Here is a 16,698-nt window from a genome sequence, read left to right on the forward strand (position 1 = left end):
TGCATATAATTTGTTTTTTTTATCAACTTTTTAACACTTGTTTATTTATTCATTTGGATAACTTGGGCATAGGCGGCTGCATGTATTTTCCATGCATGCAATTTTTGTCTGAAAATCTATAATGTATATAAATATTTTTATCCAAAGTGATATATTAAAGCAGAAAGGAATTGAGATAACAAAAAAAGGAAAAACAGCCCAATGTTTGCTAAGCTTGATGAGGAAAGTAGAGTGAAATAAAAGTATGTTTGTGGACGGGTTTCGTTGCCACAACTCCAGAATCAGAAGGCTTAAAAGGTCTCACCAGCAACAAGCACAGGGACCAGGTCATCATCATCCTCTTGTGCAGTGGTTCCACCAGCAGCACTAGCACCAGGCGCTTGCCGCTTGCTTCTGGAACTGCTCTGACAGTTTCATCAAATTGTCCAAGTTATCTGGCCCTGAAAATAATTAAAGGTGTCATGAGGAATTCCCCAACTCCTCTTTAACTTGAGGACAAAATCAAGAACAAAACATAAGGATCACATGCATACTTACCCAAGTGGCTGATAATATACTGGAAAGAATATCTTGCAACTCTACAACAGAGAAGATCATATGTCAAGTTCTAAACCAATATGACCAAAATCTAAAGAAGGCCAAATAAAAGGCTCAATGCGCAAACACAACTAAATATGTATATATGTGCGTTCTCTTACCAGATAATACAACATTGAAAACAAATTTCCAATTCAAGGCACATATTGACATCCAAACCTCGGAATAAAATCATTGTGTAAATACACTAAGGAAGAACACAACACCAATATTCTATCCATTTTTCTAAATTACTACTACATTTAAAATATGGAAGACACCAAAATGGTTAACAAGTTAAACCATCACTTCAAATTTAAAAGTAAGAGAACAAATAGTGGCATATTCTGTATTTGAACTGAAATGTACAAGGAAAATCATCAACCATTAGAAAAGGTAAATCAAAATAATCATTTACAAGATCAGAGTTCTGGTCTGGCATGTTGGCTTCACCTCTGGGGTTTATGAACTGGATGACAACATCATCCATAAAGATGTTAACTTGATTCAAGGGATACCGTTCACGCCCTATTCTCTTAATGGAGCTCTGAAGCCTTTTGTCGTCTGTGGTAGTTGTCTTGTGAACAGCCTTCTCCTTTCTGAAGTTGGGAACAGAAATTAATAAACAAAATCACATACAAACAAGATGATCAAACAACAAACATGTGCTAATTACAAACAATTGCAGGAATGTACAAGACTTATGACTGAAAACTAGTCATAAAATGACTTCAAGGGCAGTCGAAGTCCAAATGACCCTTCCCCGACAATGCTGTGTACATCAGAAATAGCATTTTCTCCAAAGTAGAGAGCACTAGATGGCATATTTGAGGTAAATTCCAACAATTCTCAGTTTTAACTACTTAAATTACTTTCTTATTTTTTGCCTACTCAATTGCATAACAATCCTATCTAAAGAGAAGAAGAACACACCATTGGATAATATCGAATACAGAAGAGCAGAAGAACTCACCACACTCTCCGCCAGAGTAAGCTCTCTACTGGAAAAACAATTACACCAAGTCTATTGGAGACAACCTTTCTGTTATGGGCTCTTAAAGCTAGGGGATCATCTGGTTTAACGAGGAACTTTAGACTAGCTAATGCACCAAATGCTGCATATACAATAAATGATTATTGTACTTAAGTTCGCAGTTTGCCACATAAAGATTGCATGTTATACAAATTAATAAAAGATAAAACTTTCTGTTCCCCCCGGGAAGAGCAGTTAACTCTAAAAGTTCAGGTATTTCTCATCTTAAAAAAAATTACAAGAATAAGATAAAATAAACACGGTAAAACAACAAAAGACAACAATCCACTCAACATGCCATCAGGCTAACTGCTTCACATAAGGAACTCAAATTGTAAATCAATAATTTGATGAAGTAAACTACTTGACCAGGTGCTCAATATAATGCATATCAGACATGAAACTGGCACACATATAAATTATCAATTGCACACATATTTAACTCAAAACCATTAAGGCTAAAACTTGATACTTCAGCCTCTGTGAATCAACTTGGTAGAGAAAAGGAGTTTCAAGCTGAAATTTCACCCACCTCCTCATGCTACCCTTTCCACCAGTGCGAACTGCACCGGCCATCTTCATAAGTTTCTCCCGATTCATCTGCATAAAAAGTGGGTATTGTAAGATGAAGGGACGAGTTTCAATTGAAATATATATTAAACAATTCAAGAGCCAAAACATTGCATCTCAAGTTACATTATTGTTATTCTGTGTATTAAGCAATAAAACCTACAACACGACCCAGAAATTTGTTTTACGTCTCAAATTTTATTTTATTTTTTCAAAAGGAATTTTACAATATGTCAAATAAGGAACAAATCAAGTCTATTTTCTGCTATCTTGTTTCTTCAATCTCATACTTTGCTTGATTTATATGTTCCGTTGAGAATGAAAGTAGCAAATAAATCTTATTTCTAAACTGTATGCCTAAAACATATAAATTTGTTATTCTTGTATTGGCCATTAGCCTAGCTATTCTCATTGTTAACCTTCACACTGATAGTCAGCTGAACTAAGAGCATACAGGAAAGCATGGAGCTGACCTCACAATAACAAGACCTCAACATTACTCTAGAAACTCTAAGGAAAACGACTGATTCAATATCAGGCCTACACTTGTCCATATCTCCATATTCCTTGTAAATAACCTTAGCTCTAGAGAGATATACAGAAGCAGTATTCCTCTCTCTGGCTCTTATTCTTTCATCCTTCCTCCTAGATTTTTCACACACATTCTTTCGTCATTATTAATCATTTTCCCCAATTTTCTTTTGGTCAGAAGACTAAGAACTACACTAACAAGTTCCACACATTATTTCAATATAGCAACAGTTTGATAGCACGGCATTGAAAGGTTGCTCTGAAAATGTTCTTTTACTCGAAGCCTACAGGAAGTAAATATTCTAACACATTGAAATTAACAAGTTAATCCAAGTCATATCCACTCAGAAAATATCTCGAACGCAGGAAAAGGACAAATAATTTAGGGAAAATGAAGTCCTGGAAGCAGAGCGCAAGTTTGTTTTGTATATCTATAGCATATATATACTTTAGGATTTGTTCTACTGTTTGCTGTTTGTAAAAGTAGCTAATGCAGGGTTAGTCCATTTTCAGACAAAACTACTTCAAAAGATTATATTCTTAGAGCAATATTTGGGCAACTTCATTGTTATGGACCCCATAGTTAAAGCAAATCTCAAATTTGGGGATAACCTGACCAACAAACTGTATTAAACATATACAATATGTGGACTTGAACCTACAGCAGAAACCATTTAAGCACAACAAGATACCTCCTCAGTTACCAAACATGTTGATTTAGAGTGTGCATTTTCATGGCTTACAGACAGCTCACTTGTCTGTTTTCACTACATTATCCGGAGTTATCTGTTCATAGAATAGCACTAGGTGACTAGGTCCATTTCATTCCGAAAACAATAAAATCTGACAGAGCAATTTAAATAGAGGAACACAAAATTACAGCATATCCTGCAAACTATACAAACAAGATGTAACAAGAGAATTACTCTCTCTCCTCCTACCTAATATAAGAACTATGAACAGAGATAGTATGATGCCGCAGTCAAATTTAGAACTTTGAGAATGCCACCAATTGCTTGTTTTTCCTCATCATTAATTGAGCAACTTATTTACGAACAACTTATGAAACGATTAAAACAATTAATTGCCTTTTAATTTTTTAACATCAACAGTTTTCATATATTTTTAAATTAATTATATCAAACGGTTTGATGGTACGAAACATACAGGTCAATTGATGTTCATGTCCACCTGAGTCGCCACATATGGTGATTAGAATTGTGATATAAAATTATGAAAAGACTGGCATTGTTGAAAAAGAATCTGTTACTCAAGCTCTGTATTCTAACACGTTGAAATTAAGAAGATTCACAACCTAACAATATCATAGCATATCCTGCATTTATGCATTTGGAAATGGAAAAGTTTTTTTTGGACAAGTACATAACCAAAATGTAATAAGAGAACAGCTCTCCTCCTACCTCATTGAATGACTGAACCAAGCACAAAATAATTTAGACTTTCATGAATCTTTTGATGATTGGTTCATCGTCGTCATCAGAGCTATCATTTCCTGGTTCATTGTCGTCATCAGAGCTACCAATTCCAGGTTCATGGTTGTCATCAGAGCTATCACTTCCTGGTTCAATTTCGTCATCAGAGCTACCACTTCCGCTACTACCAATTGGGCCTGCCTCGTCACCGTACACCAAACGGCTCAATTATTTCAAATCTCTCTCCTACACCAAACGGGCCCCACATTCCTTTAAATTCGAGCTTGTTTTGAGTGTGTTGGAAGATCTGTATGCACAATAATGTGCTTCGAATGAAAACCGATGACTGCTTGAGGTATCCATGAAGCTGGGATGATTGCGAGGCAAACGAAAAACCCAAAGGTGTTATGACCTATGATCCCTAAATTCAAAAGTCTCAGATGGACCCAGCAAACGTTGAATTTTGAAAAAAAATATCCAACAAGGGCGGCTGGATTTTGCAAATATTCAGAATCTTCAAAAAAAACACATAAAGCAATCCCAGCCCAGTCGCTGCTACATGATGATTGTGGAGGTAGTGGCAGAGGCAGCTCCACAGTTATTGAATCTCCCACACTTCGATTATCGAACCAATCTGGAATTTCACTGCCAGGCCATACAAAAAGGTACAGAGAGGAATCTGTATTGAATAGCAAAAGAATTGTCATTGTATTTATCATTGCAAATATTCTATTAATCCAAACAAAAACACGAGTGTGTGTGTACCATTATCATTGCAAATATTCCATTAATCCAGCCTTCTTCGGCCAATCTGAAGCAATTAAGACAAGTGAACTCAAAATCATACACATTGGCTCCTTCGCTCAGCTTTAGATGGATCAGACAACCTTTTTAAGGCAGTGCAATCGTCTACATATACAAATAATGTCGTTAACGGAAGATCTGGCAATTGCTCAAGCCTTTTGCACCGCCTCAAGTCCAGAGACTTAAGCTTATAAAGGAATGTAATGCTCGTGGGAAGGTTAACAAAATTGTTTACACGAAGTCTTAAATATTCTAAAGAAGAGAAGTTACCAATATTATCGGGAATGACACCTTCACCAATATTACAATCTCTTAGGTTTAAACTTGTCAAAGAGCATAAATGATTTAGAGAAGACAACACCAAACCCCAGGGGTCAGGATGACTCTTTCTAATTCCAAATGAACGGCCAAGGCCCCACCCAATGCCATCCCTTGAAGTTGATGATTTAGCAAAGCTTAGACGTTTGAGGTTTTTCATAACAAGCGGCAGCTCTCTCATAGCACTTCCGTCTAAATAAAGTTCCTCTAAAGACTCCAAGTCCCCTGGAAGTTTGTCAAGCTTTGAGCAACTTAGCCCCCAGAGGATTTTAAGAGACTTCAAAGGGTAGACCCAAGATACTTTTGCAACAATTTATATGCAATTCACCAAGGCCAACAAGATGTTCAATTGATGAAGGTATTTGCTCAATTAGACACGAGCCTAATTTAACAGAAATAACAGAAATTAAACAGAGCCTAATCAATTCAATTCAATTCCCAAATCAAAACAGAGCCTAATTTAACAGAAAGAATCATCAACCTCAACCCCCAATTCGATAAGCCTAATTTAACAGAAAAACACCCTAAATTCAAAGGAAGAGGATGCTTACCGTTAACTGATATGAGAGAGAGAGAAACCCAGCGGAGAGAGAGCTCAGTTCCATTTCTATGGAGAAAATGAACGAGAGGGAGGGAGAGAGAAAGAGAGCGCGAATGAGAGAGAGCGCTGAGTTCGGGGAGTTGGGCGAAAGTGCGAAAAGGGTAAGACGGTGGGTATAAGAAGGTATTTATACGCGTTATAGCATATCCTGCATTTATGTCTTTGGAAATGGAAAACTATATAACTGAAATGTAACAAGAGAAAGAAGAAGAAAAAGAAAACATTACGATTAAACAAACAACTCAATCAGAATAATAAATTTGCGAGCAAATTAAACAACTAAAACAAACAGCATATCTTCTGAGATGAATTCTGAGAATTCACCAACGTCATTAGCCTTTCCAGTATTATATTCAGACCCATTGAATGATTGAAGCAAGCACAAAATAATTTACACTTTCTTTAATCTTTTGCTGATTGGTTCATCGTCGTCATCAGAGCTATAACTTCCTGGTTCATTTTCATAGCTACCAATTCTCTGTTCATCCTCGTCATTAGAGCAATCAATTCCTGGTTCATCGTGGTCATCAAAGCTACCACTTCCACTACTACCAATTGGGGCTGCCTCCTCGTCACCGGATGCATGTAGTGCTGCTGGCATCGGGATTTTCAGAATTCGGCTGAATTCTTCCAAATCTCTCTGGTACACCAAACGGGCTCCACATTTCTTTATAATTGACCTTGTTTTCAGCTCTTTATAATTATCCAATCTGACTAAAGAATAATACCCTTCGAATGAAAATCGATGACTGCTTGAGTCAGCCCTGAAACAGCGATCATTGCGAGGCAAATAGAAAACCCAAAGGTGTTGTGACCCAAGATGCCCGACTTTAAACCTAGGCCAACCCGTTGAACTCACAGGTGATGTGTGAATTTCTAAATAATCATAGTCTAGATATTCCAAGTATTCAGAATCTTCAAAAACAACACACAAAGCAATCCCAACCCAGTCACTGCATGTTTGTGGAGGTAGAGGCAGCTCCACAATTATTGAATCTCCCACACGTCGATTATCGAACCACTCTGGAATTTCACTTCCAGGCCATACAAAACGGTAATAAAGATAATGCCATAAAATAAAGCTACAATCACAGTTGGCCATTGTCAATATCATTGCAAATATTCTCTTAATCCAGCCTTCTTCTTCAACCAATCTGAAGCAATTAACACCACTAGACAGAAAATCATACACATTGGCTCCTTCTCTCAACTTTGATGGATCTGACAACCTTTTTAAGGAAGTACAGTCGTCTACACGTACAACTAATAAGGATTTATTTGGCGGAAGATCTGGCAATTGCTCGAGCCTTTTGCACCTCTTCAATCCAAGAACCCAAAGCTCAGAAAGGAATCTAATGCTTGAGGGAAGGCTAACGAAATTGTTTCCACTAAGATCCACCCATTCTAAAGAAGACAAGCAGCAGCCGATATCATCTGGAATGGCTCCTTCGCCAATATTACAATCACTCATATCTAATTTCATCAAAGACCCTAAACGATTTAGAGAAGACAACACCAAACGACAAGGGTCAGGGTCAACTGATCCACTAAGGGTTAGTTCTTTGAGATTTTTCATAGGAACAAGCGGCTCTCTCATAGCACTTCCACTTAAATCAAGCTCCTCCAAACACTTCAAATTGCATATCTCCCCTGGCAGTTTGTCAAGTTTTGAGCATCCCCTACTGTTAAAGTATTAGGTACTGATTTGGATTTTAGGGAGAAAAAGGGAAGGAGATGAGAGAAGGAGCTGGAAGAATATATGTTTCTGCAGAAAAACGTATTAGCTGCTGTGCTAAAAAGCTCAGCTATATTTCTCTTCTTTTTATCAAACGATTTACATCAGCAAAGGTACAAAATTGAACCACCAATGTGTGTATGACACTTGGCAATTTCCTATAGGCATTTGAGCCACACAAAATTCTCCTAGCAGAAAATACATCTAAGCTGTTACTTAGACATTCCAGCTGTAAGCAGTAAAACAGTAACAGTAAATCAGTAAACCAATTTACACATCAACACTCCCTTCTAAATGGTTTGCTGATTTCACTCCGAGTAGCTCTCTTAGAATGCAGAACCTTTCCTTTGGTAATGCCTTCGTGAAGATGTCTGCAACTTGATCTTGACCTTTGCAATAGATTAGATCCACCACTCCTTCTTGAATTGCATCTTTGATGAAATGGAACTTTCTTCCTATGTGCTTTGACCTTTGATGGAACACTGGATTCTTAGACATAGCTATAGCTGATGTGTTGTCACACATGATTGGTGTAGCTTCAAGTTGTTCTTCTCCAAAATCTCCTAGCACAAATCTTAGCCAAATTGCTTGAGTTGTTGCTTCTGCAGCACTGACATATTCAGCCTCTGCAGTTGATAAAGCAACACTGTTTTGCTTCACTGAGGCCCAAGAAAATGCACCACTGCCAAATGAAAAAGCATACCCAGATGTGCTTTTCATATCCTCCTCTGAACCACTCCAATCACTATCGCAAAAACCAATTAAGACAGCAGATTTTCCAGACACATATTCAATGCCAAAATCCAGAGTTCCTTGTACATACCTCAATACTCTTCTTGCAGCGCCAAAGTGCTTCTTTGAGGGACCATGCATAAAACGGGCAAGCAAACTAGCTGAATACATGATGTCAGGCCTAGTTGCTGTAAGATACAGCAAACTCCCCACAATTTTCCTATAGGTCTCCTCATCTGCAAGCTCACTTTCATCTTCTCTTTTGAGTTTCTCTGTTGGAACTAGTGGTGTGCTCACTGGTTTGCAGTCCTTTAAACCAAATCTGTTAAGTAGAGTCTTGGCATACTTCTGTTGATGAATGAAGATTCTCCCTTCTTTCTGGATTACTCCCATTCCAAGGAAGTGATGCAACAAGCCAAGATCAGTCATCTCATACTTGTTCATCATATCTTCCTTGAACTCTTTCAACATCTCATTGCAACTTCCAGTGTAAACAATATCATCTACATATATTGACACAATAACTGTACCCATACCTTCTTTGATCTTCACATACAGAGTAGCTTCGCTTATACTCCTCTGAAATCCACACTTGAGTAGATGAGTATCAATTTCACCATACCAGGCCCTTGGTGCCTGCTTCAAGCCATAAAGGGCCTTCTTTAACTTATAAACCTTGTCTTCTTCTCCCTTAACTTCAAAACCTTCAGGTTGCTCGATGTAAACTTCCTCCTTCAACACTCCATTTAGAAATGCTGATTTCACATCCAATTGGAAAAGTTTCCAATTCCTTTGAGCAGCCAGAGCAATTAGAGTTCTAATTGTATCCAATCTTGCCACTGGAGCAAAAGTTTCGTTGAAATCTACTCCTGGCTTCTGTGTGTATCCCTTAGCTACAAGCCGTGCCTTGTGCTTTTGGATAGAACCATCAAGATTCAGCTTTGTCTTGAAGATCCATCTCACACCCACAACTGGTTTGTTACCAGGTCTGTTAATCATCTCCCATGTAGAATTTTTCTCGATCATTGTGATCTCTTCTCTCATAGCTTGATTCCAAGCCTCATCTTGAGTTGCTTCAGCAAAGTTTTCAGGTTCCACAATGCTTACTTTGCATTGTGCAAAGATGTCATTTAGACTCTTCCACTTCACAGGTGTGTGATCATAAAGTTCAGAAGTTTCAGCTTCATTTGATGTAGATTGGGTACTTGGTGAGGCATCATTTGATGGAGATCGGGCATATGGAGAAGATAGAGTTTGATTAGGAGACTCAAACTCCATCTCACCTTCAGGCATCCCTGTTTCCTCACTATTGTTCCAAGAAATTGACATGTGCACATCTTCATTTGTTTCCCAATTCCATAGAGATTTCTCATCAAATATCACACTTCTTGACACAATTACTTTCTGAGTTCTCAAGTTAAACACCCTGTACCCTTTCTCACAGGTTCCATATCCAACAAAGACTCCTTTCTCACCAGTTTCTTCCAACTTATGCCTCTGCTGAGATGGAATATGAGTATAGCAGAGAGAACCAAACACTCTCATATGCTTTACTCCAGGTTTTCTTCCACTGAATGCTTCAAACGGGGTCTTGTTCTTAAGAGCACTTGTAGGACACCTATTGAGAATGTAGACTGTAGTGTTAACTGCTTCTCCCCAGAACTTGGTAGGCATTCTCTTTTCATGAAGCATTGTTCTAGCCATCTCCACAATGGTTCTATTCTTCCTCTCTGCAACTCCATTTTGTTGAGGAGAATAGGCCACTGTTAATTGCCTTTCAAGCCCCAAGTCTTCACAAAACTTGCTGAATTCTGTTGAAGTGTATTCACCACCTCTATCTGACCTTAGCTTCTTGATCTGAAATCCACTTTGCAACTCCACCATGGCTTTAAATCTTTTGAACACTGAGAAAACACTTGATTTGTGTTGCAAAAAGAACACCCAACACATCCTTGTATGATCATCAATGAAAGTGAGGAAATATCTGTTTCCTCCAATTGTAGTGACCTGCATCGGGCCACACACATCTGAGTGTACTAACTCCAATGGTTGTGAAGCTCTCCACACTTCAGTTCTGTCAAATGCTTCTCTGTGAGCCTTGCCCGTAGCACAACCCTCACACACATCTCTAAAACTTTCCAACTTAGGGAGTCCAACCACCATTTCTTTATCTTGTAGCATCTTCAGACTAACATAGTTCAAGTGACCAAATCTTCTATGCCATTTCCATGAGTGATCCTCAACTTCTGCTTTATTTGCCATCACGGGGTTCATGAATTCAAACTTCATAGGGAAGCATCTATTCCCTTTCATTGGAACATTAGCCACCAGCTCTTTCATTTCCTTATCAGCATATATGTTCACCATGGAATCACCAAATACTAGCCAATAGCCATGCTCAATCATTTGTCCAACACTTAGAAGATTTTCATCTAAGCCCGGTACAATCATCACTTCTTGTATGTATCTGGGACCATCCTTCAGCTCAATTACAAGGGTCCCTTTTCCAGAAGCTTGAACCAATTCCCCTGTTCCCATCTTCACCTTGCACTTCAAGCTCCTATCAATGTTAGAGAGTAGTGACTCGTGAGCTGTCATATGGTTACTGCACCCACTATCAATATACCAAGCACCAAAGTCAGTTGGCTTTGACAGCGAATGAGAGGCATAGAACATGTTGGTTATCTCCGATGTTTGATTCTCTGCAAAATGAGCAACTGGTCCAGCCTTGTTCTGTATATTGCTAGAGCAATTCCTAGCAATGTGACCAAATTTGCTGCATCGATGACACTTAACTTTATCTTTGAACCAACATTCACCATAATGCAACTTGTTACAGTGTTTGCAAGTTCCTTTGTTCTGATCATTCTTGTTAGATTGATCACCCCTCCAGTTTTCATTCTTCCCACCCGAATTGGGTTTATCTTCCCACTTCTTTCCTTTATTCTTCCAATTCTTCTTGGATTGACCACTGCCTGCAGAAGATGAGGAGTTGGCTCCCTTCATACTCATACTAGCAAATTCCTTCTCAACAATATTTTCAGAGTGTCTCTCAAGCCTTTGCTCGAACACCTTCAGGGTGGCCACAACCTCCTGCACTTCTATTGTATCCAAATCCTTGGTCTGTTCAATGACCGTGCAAACAGGGTCATAAGTCTTAGTAAGACTTATCAACAATTTTTGCACAATTCTACTCTTAGATAACTCTCCTTCAGAGTTTTTAATTTGGGCACCCATGCTCTTCATTTCATTTATCAATTCAAATAGTCTAGTCAAATAAGCAGATAGAGATTCATCTTCACGCATACGAGTATACTCAAAATCTCTTCTCAAACCTTGTAGTTTGACTGACCTAACACGCTCATCTCCTCTGTATTCTTGCTGTAACAGATCCCAAGCTCCTTTTGCAGTCACCTCATTTGAAATTCTGGGGAAGAGCTCATCTGAAACAGCTCCTTGGATGAGATCCAGTGCCTTTGCATCTTGCTTCAAGAGCTCAGACAACAATGACTTGTCTGATGTCTCCGTCTCCTTCTTCTTGCCTTTTGGATCTGGAATTGGTACACCTTCTTCAACCAATTCCCAGATTCCGTACGATCTGAGAATCGTCTTCATACGAATCCTCCAAAGCTCGTAGTTTTCTCCATTGAATATTGGAGTTCGTGACTCCCTTCCAACCGAACCAGCCATGTGAGACTGAATCGATTTAGGATATGAAGATTTTGCGTTGAAATCTTCAAATACCCGCAGCGGAATCGACACCCAGATTCAAGAACGAACCTGGCTCTCTGATACCATGTTAAAGTATTAGGTACTGATTTGGATTTTAGGGAGAAAAAGGGAAGGAGATGAGAGAAGGAGCTGGAAGAATATATGTTTCTGCAGAAAAACGTATTAGCTGCTGTGCTAAAAAGCTCAGCTATATTTCTCTTCTTTTTATCAAACGATTTACATCAGCAAAGGTACAAAATTGAACCACCAATGTGTGTATGACACTTGGCAATTTCCTATAGGCATTTGAGCCACACAAAATTCTCCTAGCAGAAAATACATCTAAGCTGTTACTTAGACATTCCAGCTGTAAGCAGTAAAACAGTAACAGTAAATCAGTAAACCAATTTACACATCAACACCTACCACGGAGGGTTTTAAGAGACTTCAAATTGCATATCTCCCCTGGTAGACCCAAGAGACTTTTGCAATTACTTATACATAGAAAAACAAGGCCAACCAGATGTTCAATTGTAGAAGGTATTTGCTCGATAGCAGTCTCACGTAGATAAATCGTTTTCAAGTTCTTCATATTTCCCCCAAATTCTGGAATCTTTTTCAGGTTTGAGCAGCCATTAATACAAAAGAATACAAGAGAATCCATTTCCAACTTACTTGGAAGACTCTTGATACTTTTACAATTTTCAAGACTTAAAACCTTCAGCTTTTTGTGAACTGCAATAGACGAGTGAACCTCGCCTAATGTCTTACAACCATACAGATACAATTCCTCAAGATTTGGAATGCGTGTGAAATCTGGGATGCTGGTCAACTCCCGAGAGGAACTAAGATCCACATATTTCAAATTCGGTAAATCCTGTCAGTGCATAAAAGTTGTAGAATTATAAGTTTCAAAAAACCTTGCAAGTTAAAAAAAGGTACAATACAATCATACTCAATATAATTATAATTAAAAAAACATTACGAAATGCCGTATTTCAAGAATCTTGCAATTAAGTATATATAGATAAAGAAGGCCAACCAGATGTATGGTACATAAAAATTGTAAAATAATAATTTAAAATAAACCCTTACTTAGTTGAACAAGTTACAATTATATCCAAATTATGTATATATAAAAGAATTCTAATTTCAATAATCTCTCACCTTTGCTCCATCCCAAAGATGGGAAAGTTTGCTGTTACTCATCTTTAGTTCAACAAGGAAACGTGGTTCGAAACTTGATGGGAGTGATTTAGAAGGGTACCAACTCCAACGGATAGTTCTTAAAGAATTTGGAAGATCTTTGGGGGCTGAAGAAACGATCACATTATCAAATTCAAGAAATCTTAATCGGTGCATCTTAGAGAAGGCTTCAGTACAATTCCAATGCACCTCTTCTAATTTCGGCAAATGCAAGCCAATGGCTTCAATTGCTTCGGTTCCCTAATAATTAAGAAAAAAATGAAAAGGTAATTGCACATTCAAGTTTAATATCATTTTAAAAGAAATGACATATATTTTCTTCCAAACATAATATTTCTACATAACTTCTTACCGTATTGTTCATGATTACATGATAGATATCATCGCGAAGCCACAAACGACTGCATTGACCAGGCTCTTGGATAGACTCTTGACGAACAATTTCCCATGCCATTTCTTGTATCAAATCATGCATCTGAACTTTCACAAGACTAACATAATCGCTTTCCTTAATAGTTAAGAGAGATTTCTTAATAAGATTATCTATCACAACACGACTAGAAATGTCATGGTTCCTGTCTAGTATTTCAATTACTTCCTCTTTACCCCTCCCTTTAAAGAAACATGCAACATGGAGAAAAAATTTCTTCTCCCACTCTTCTAGTCCATAATAACTTACTTTTAGTGAATCAAAAATTTTTGGATCACGAATTTTCTTCAGATTATACAACACACTATTCCATGTATCTTGACCTCTCCTATACAAAGCACACCCCAAAGTTTCAAGAGCTAATGGAAGACCTTTGGCATAATGTAGGAAACACTTAGACAATTCCAAGAAACCTTCCTCAGGCTGACTTTTCTTAAAGGCTTTTTGACTGAAGAGCGCAAGAGCTTCATCATCATTTAATACCTTGACCTCATATAGTTTTTTTATACCATGTTGAACTAGTAGACTTTCATTTCTAGTTGTGATGACAATTCTACTCCCCCAACCAAACCAATTTTTCTCTCCAACCAGTGTTTCAAGTTGTTTTAATTGATCCACATCATCAAGGACGATAAGAACCTTTTTATTCCTTAAACATCTTTTAGTGAAAGAGATTCCGGACCGTTGATCCGTAACTTGGATAATATTTTCCTTTAAGATTGGGTAAAGAAGTTGTTTTTGTAGATCAACCAGAGTACCATGTTTTGCAGAAACCTCTCTCACATTAGATAGAAACGAGCTAAGTTCAAAATTATGGGATAGTCTTTCAAAAACTAGGTTAGCAAGGGTTGTTTTGCCTACCCCACCCATCCCCCATATCCCTATAAAGCGAACATCATTTTCTTTGGGAGCTAATTGCAAATGTAGCTGCTCAAGTGCAGAATCAATTCCGACTAACTTGTCTAGAGAACCTGACAACATGAACGTTGGGTGCACTTTCGTCCACACATATTTGACAATGTGTTTAATAAGCTCTGCTTCCGACCTACAAGGAAGAAAATTAAAATAACCATTAATTCATAAATATAACATCCAAGGTTATTGATTAAGGCAAGAACTGAAACGTAACATCCAAGTAGAGCTCTTGTTAAGAAACAAGCAAGTTGTTAATCCATGCATGCTTACGGATAATTCTTTGAATCCCACCCAGAGATATTGGCTATTTTTGTTAAAGCGGCTCTCCACCGGTTCACCATCTCTACATCTCCAATAAACTCTTCATGCTTTGAATCCCACCTGAAGAGAGTGGCTACTTTTCTTAAAGGAGCTCTCCTCCAATTCACCACCCTAAACTTTTCTTCATGCTTAGTGAAGGCTTCCGCAAAACTCCCCCTTTGATTTCGTACATCGGAAGGATCCACGTGATAAAAGATTGGTAGAATTCTCTTGGTGTCTTGCATGCATTCAAGAATCTTGGATAGTTCATCCAAGCACCAGGTGGAAGAAGCGTAATTTGGGGAGAGAACAATGATGGCAAGATGTGATTCTTCGATTGCGGTCAACAGCTCCGGAGAAATAGTTGCTCCTATTTCAAGGTCTCGGTCGTCCTTGAAAGTTTTAATTGCTTGCCAGTACTGCAGTTCATGGTATAAATGGGATAGAAAACCGCTGCGAGTGTCTTCACCCCTGAAACTCAAAAACACATCATGCTTCCAATGGGGAGGAGCACATTCAGCTGAAGTACGAGATGTAGAGGCTCTTTGGGTGCTCAAGGCCATGGGAAAAAGACAGTTCCTGGAAATCTGGTTCGGCAAACACTCAGGAAATACATAAAATGAAAATGGTAGCTTTAGTTTTCTTTTGGGTAATTGAAAACGTATGAAGCAAAAGAGAAGAAGGGAAGAGAGCAAATACCCAGCAAAACAAACAAGAGATTAATGAAATGGAAACGCAGCAACTCAGACAACAGCTCAGCGGAACAGCACCACAATCACGAGCCAGAGAATTGGCAGCAAAACAAACCAATCCAACCAAAAACAAGATGCGAAGTTAACTGTCACCAGAAAATGAAAAAAAATATACAATATTCACGCGAGAGTTGAAGGAACATATGAAAAGAGGAGAAACAACAGGGTTTCTTTTTTGTTTCTTTTTTAGTTATTTTTTGGTGTCGGTGTGGTGAGTCTTCTTATGTCAATTGTAGAGTCTCCGATGGTAGAAACGGTTGGTCTTCTTTCTGACGTCAAATTGTAGGCTCTCAAGAGGAAAAAGCTAATTATTTCATTTTGACGTATCTGCCCTTTTATGATTAGAAAATACATTTTTTATAACTCTAATTCAAGGAAATGTAATGTACTACAAAAGTGAAATGACAAATGTTTTCCACCAAAAAAGTGAAAGGAAATTTCAAGGAAACTTCCTTTCTCAACAAAGTGATCGGGTGCCAAGGTGTACTTACAAAATTCCAAGCAAGTTCCCAACTTTTTATTTACACACGCAATTGTGTAGTTAGTTAATAGGGATTAATTTGTGAGTTAGGCCATGTTTAATGGTGTTGCTGATGAGCTCAGTTGAGCTTTGAGCAACTTTGGATTGAAGACATAACTTGGATTTGCTAATTAAGAAATGATCAAAACTTAAATTGGCTATTTGGTTTTCCTGTTTCTATGTTTTTGCACAATAATGAAATGAACTTTTCATCTAATTAATCTTTCTTTATAAAATCAAATAATCAAAGCCGAGCGTCAATTAATGCTAATTAAGAATGGTGCTTAACGTGCATCTCTCCTTTCTAATAGAGTTGCATTCACATTGCAAAGTCCAAGTAATCCGAGTTGAGAGGGTCTTGTCCATGTTTGCTTACCCAAGTTAATTCAGGAAAGTACAGATGAAAGACAGGGGGCTGTAGAAACCAAATAATGGGAGAGAGAGAGTGAATTATTTCTTTTTTGACCACACTGGAGACATCGTCAGAGGGTGAATTATTACTTTTTTGACCCAAAAAAAGTTTGGAGTAAA

General features: G+C 38.0%; 2 protein-coding genes across 3 annotated transcripts; both read right to left on the reverse strand.

The window, feature by feature from the left end:
* Positions 1 to 124: 124 nt before the first annotated feature.
* Positions 125 to 5,945, reverse strand: LOC110754185 (nascent polypeptide-associated complex subunit beta-like). 2 transcript variants are annotated; one of them, XM_088245422.1, is made up of 6 exons: positions 4,909 to 5,945; positions 4,132 to 4,822; positions 2,142 to 2,209; positions 1,030 to 1,175; positions 538 to 578; positions 125 to 440 (listed from the first exon to the last, which is right to left on the reverse strand). In XM_088245422.1, exons 3-6 carry the CDS (start codon positions 2,207 to 2,209, stop codon positions 417 to 419), a joined length of 279 nt encoding a protein of 92 aa, XP_088101548.1. In that variant the 5' UTR covers positions 4,132 to 4,822; positions 4,909 to 5,945; the 3' UTR covers positions 125 to 416. The 2 variants fall into 2 exon arrangements, with proteins under 2 accessions (XP_088101548.1, XP_021810911.1); XM_021955219.2 differs by having other exon boundaries at positions 995 to 1,175.
* A 150-nt stretch (positions 5,946 to 6,095) lies between these two features.
* On the reverse strand, positions 6,096 to 15,945 carry LOC110754184 (TMV resistance protein N). Its single transcript, XM_088245423.1, has 5 exons — positions 14,866 to 15,945; positions 13,603 to 14,725; positions 13,212 to 13,490; positions 12,467 to 12,921; positions 6,096 to 7,545 (listed from the first exon to the last, which is right to left on the reverse strand). The coding sequence occupies exons 1-5, from the start codon at positions 15,456 to 15,458 to the stop codon at positions 6,258 to 6,260; spliced, it is 3,738 nt and encodes a 1,245-aa protein (XP_088101549.1). The 5' UTR covers positions 15,459 to 15,945; the 3' UTR covers positions 6,096 to 6,257.
* Between the last annotated feature and the right edge of the window lie 753 nt (positions 15,946 to 16,698).

This window comes from Prunus avium, chromosome 8 (assembly GCF_965620075.1).
Source record: "Prunus avium chromosome 8, drPruAviu1.hap1.1, whole genome shotgun sequence".
In the NCBI taxonomy this organism is placed as follows: domain Eukaryota; kingdom Viridiplantae; phylum Streptophyta; class Magnoliopsida; order Rosales; family Rosaceae; genus Prunus; species Prunus avium.

Coding starts and splice junctions, on each gene's coding strand:
- LOC110754184 (XM_088245423.1), bottom strand. CDS start 15,458: ATGGCCTTGAGCACCCAAAGAGCCTCTACATCTCGTACTTCAGCTGAA. Junction 13,491..13,602: donor ATGTAATCATGAACAATACG/GTAAGAAGTTAT, acceptor CTTAATTATTAG/GGAACCGAAGCAATTGAAGC. Junction 12,922..13,211: donor ATCTTTGGGATGGAGCAAAG/GTGAGAGATTAT, acceptor ATGCACTGACAG/GATTTACCGAATTTGAAATA.
- LOC110754185 (XM_021955219.2), bottom strand. CDS start 2,209: ATGAATCGGGAGAAACTTATGAAGATGGCCGGTGCAGTTCGCACTGGT. Junction 1,176..2,141: donor GGAAAGGGTAGCATGAGGAG/GTGGGTGAAATT, acceptor TCCCAACTTCAG/AAAGGAGAAGGCTGTTCACA. Junction 579..994: donor CAGACCAGAACTCTGATCTT/GTAAATGATTAT, acceptor TCTCTGTTGTAG/AGTTGCAAGATATTCTTTCC.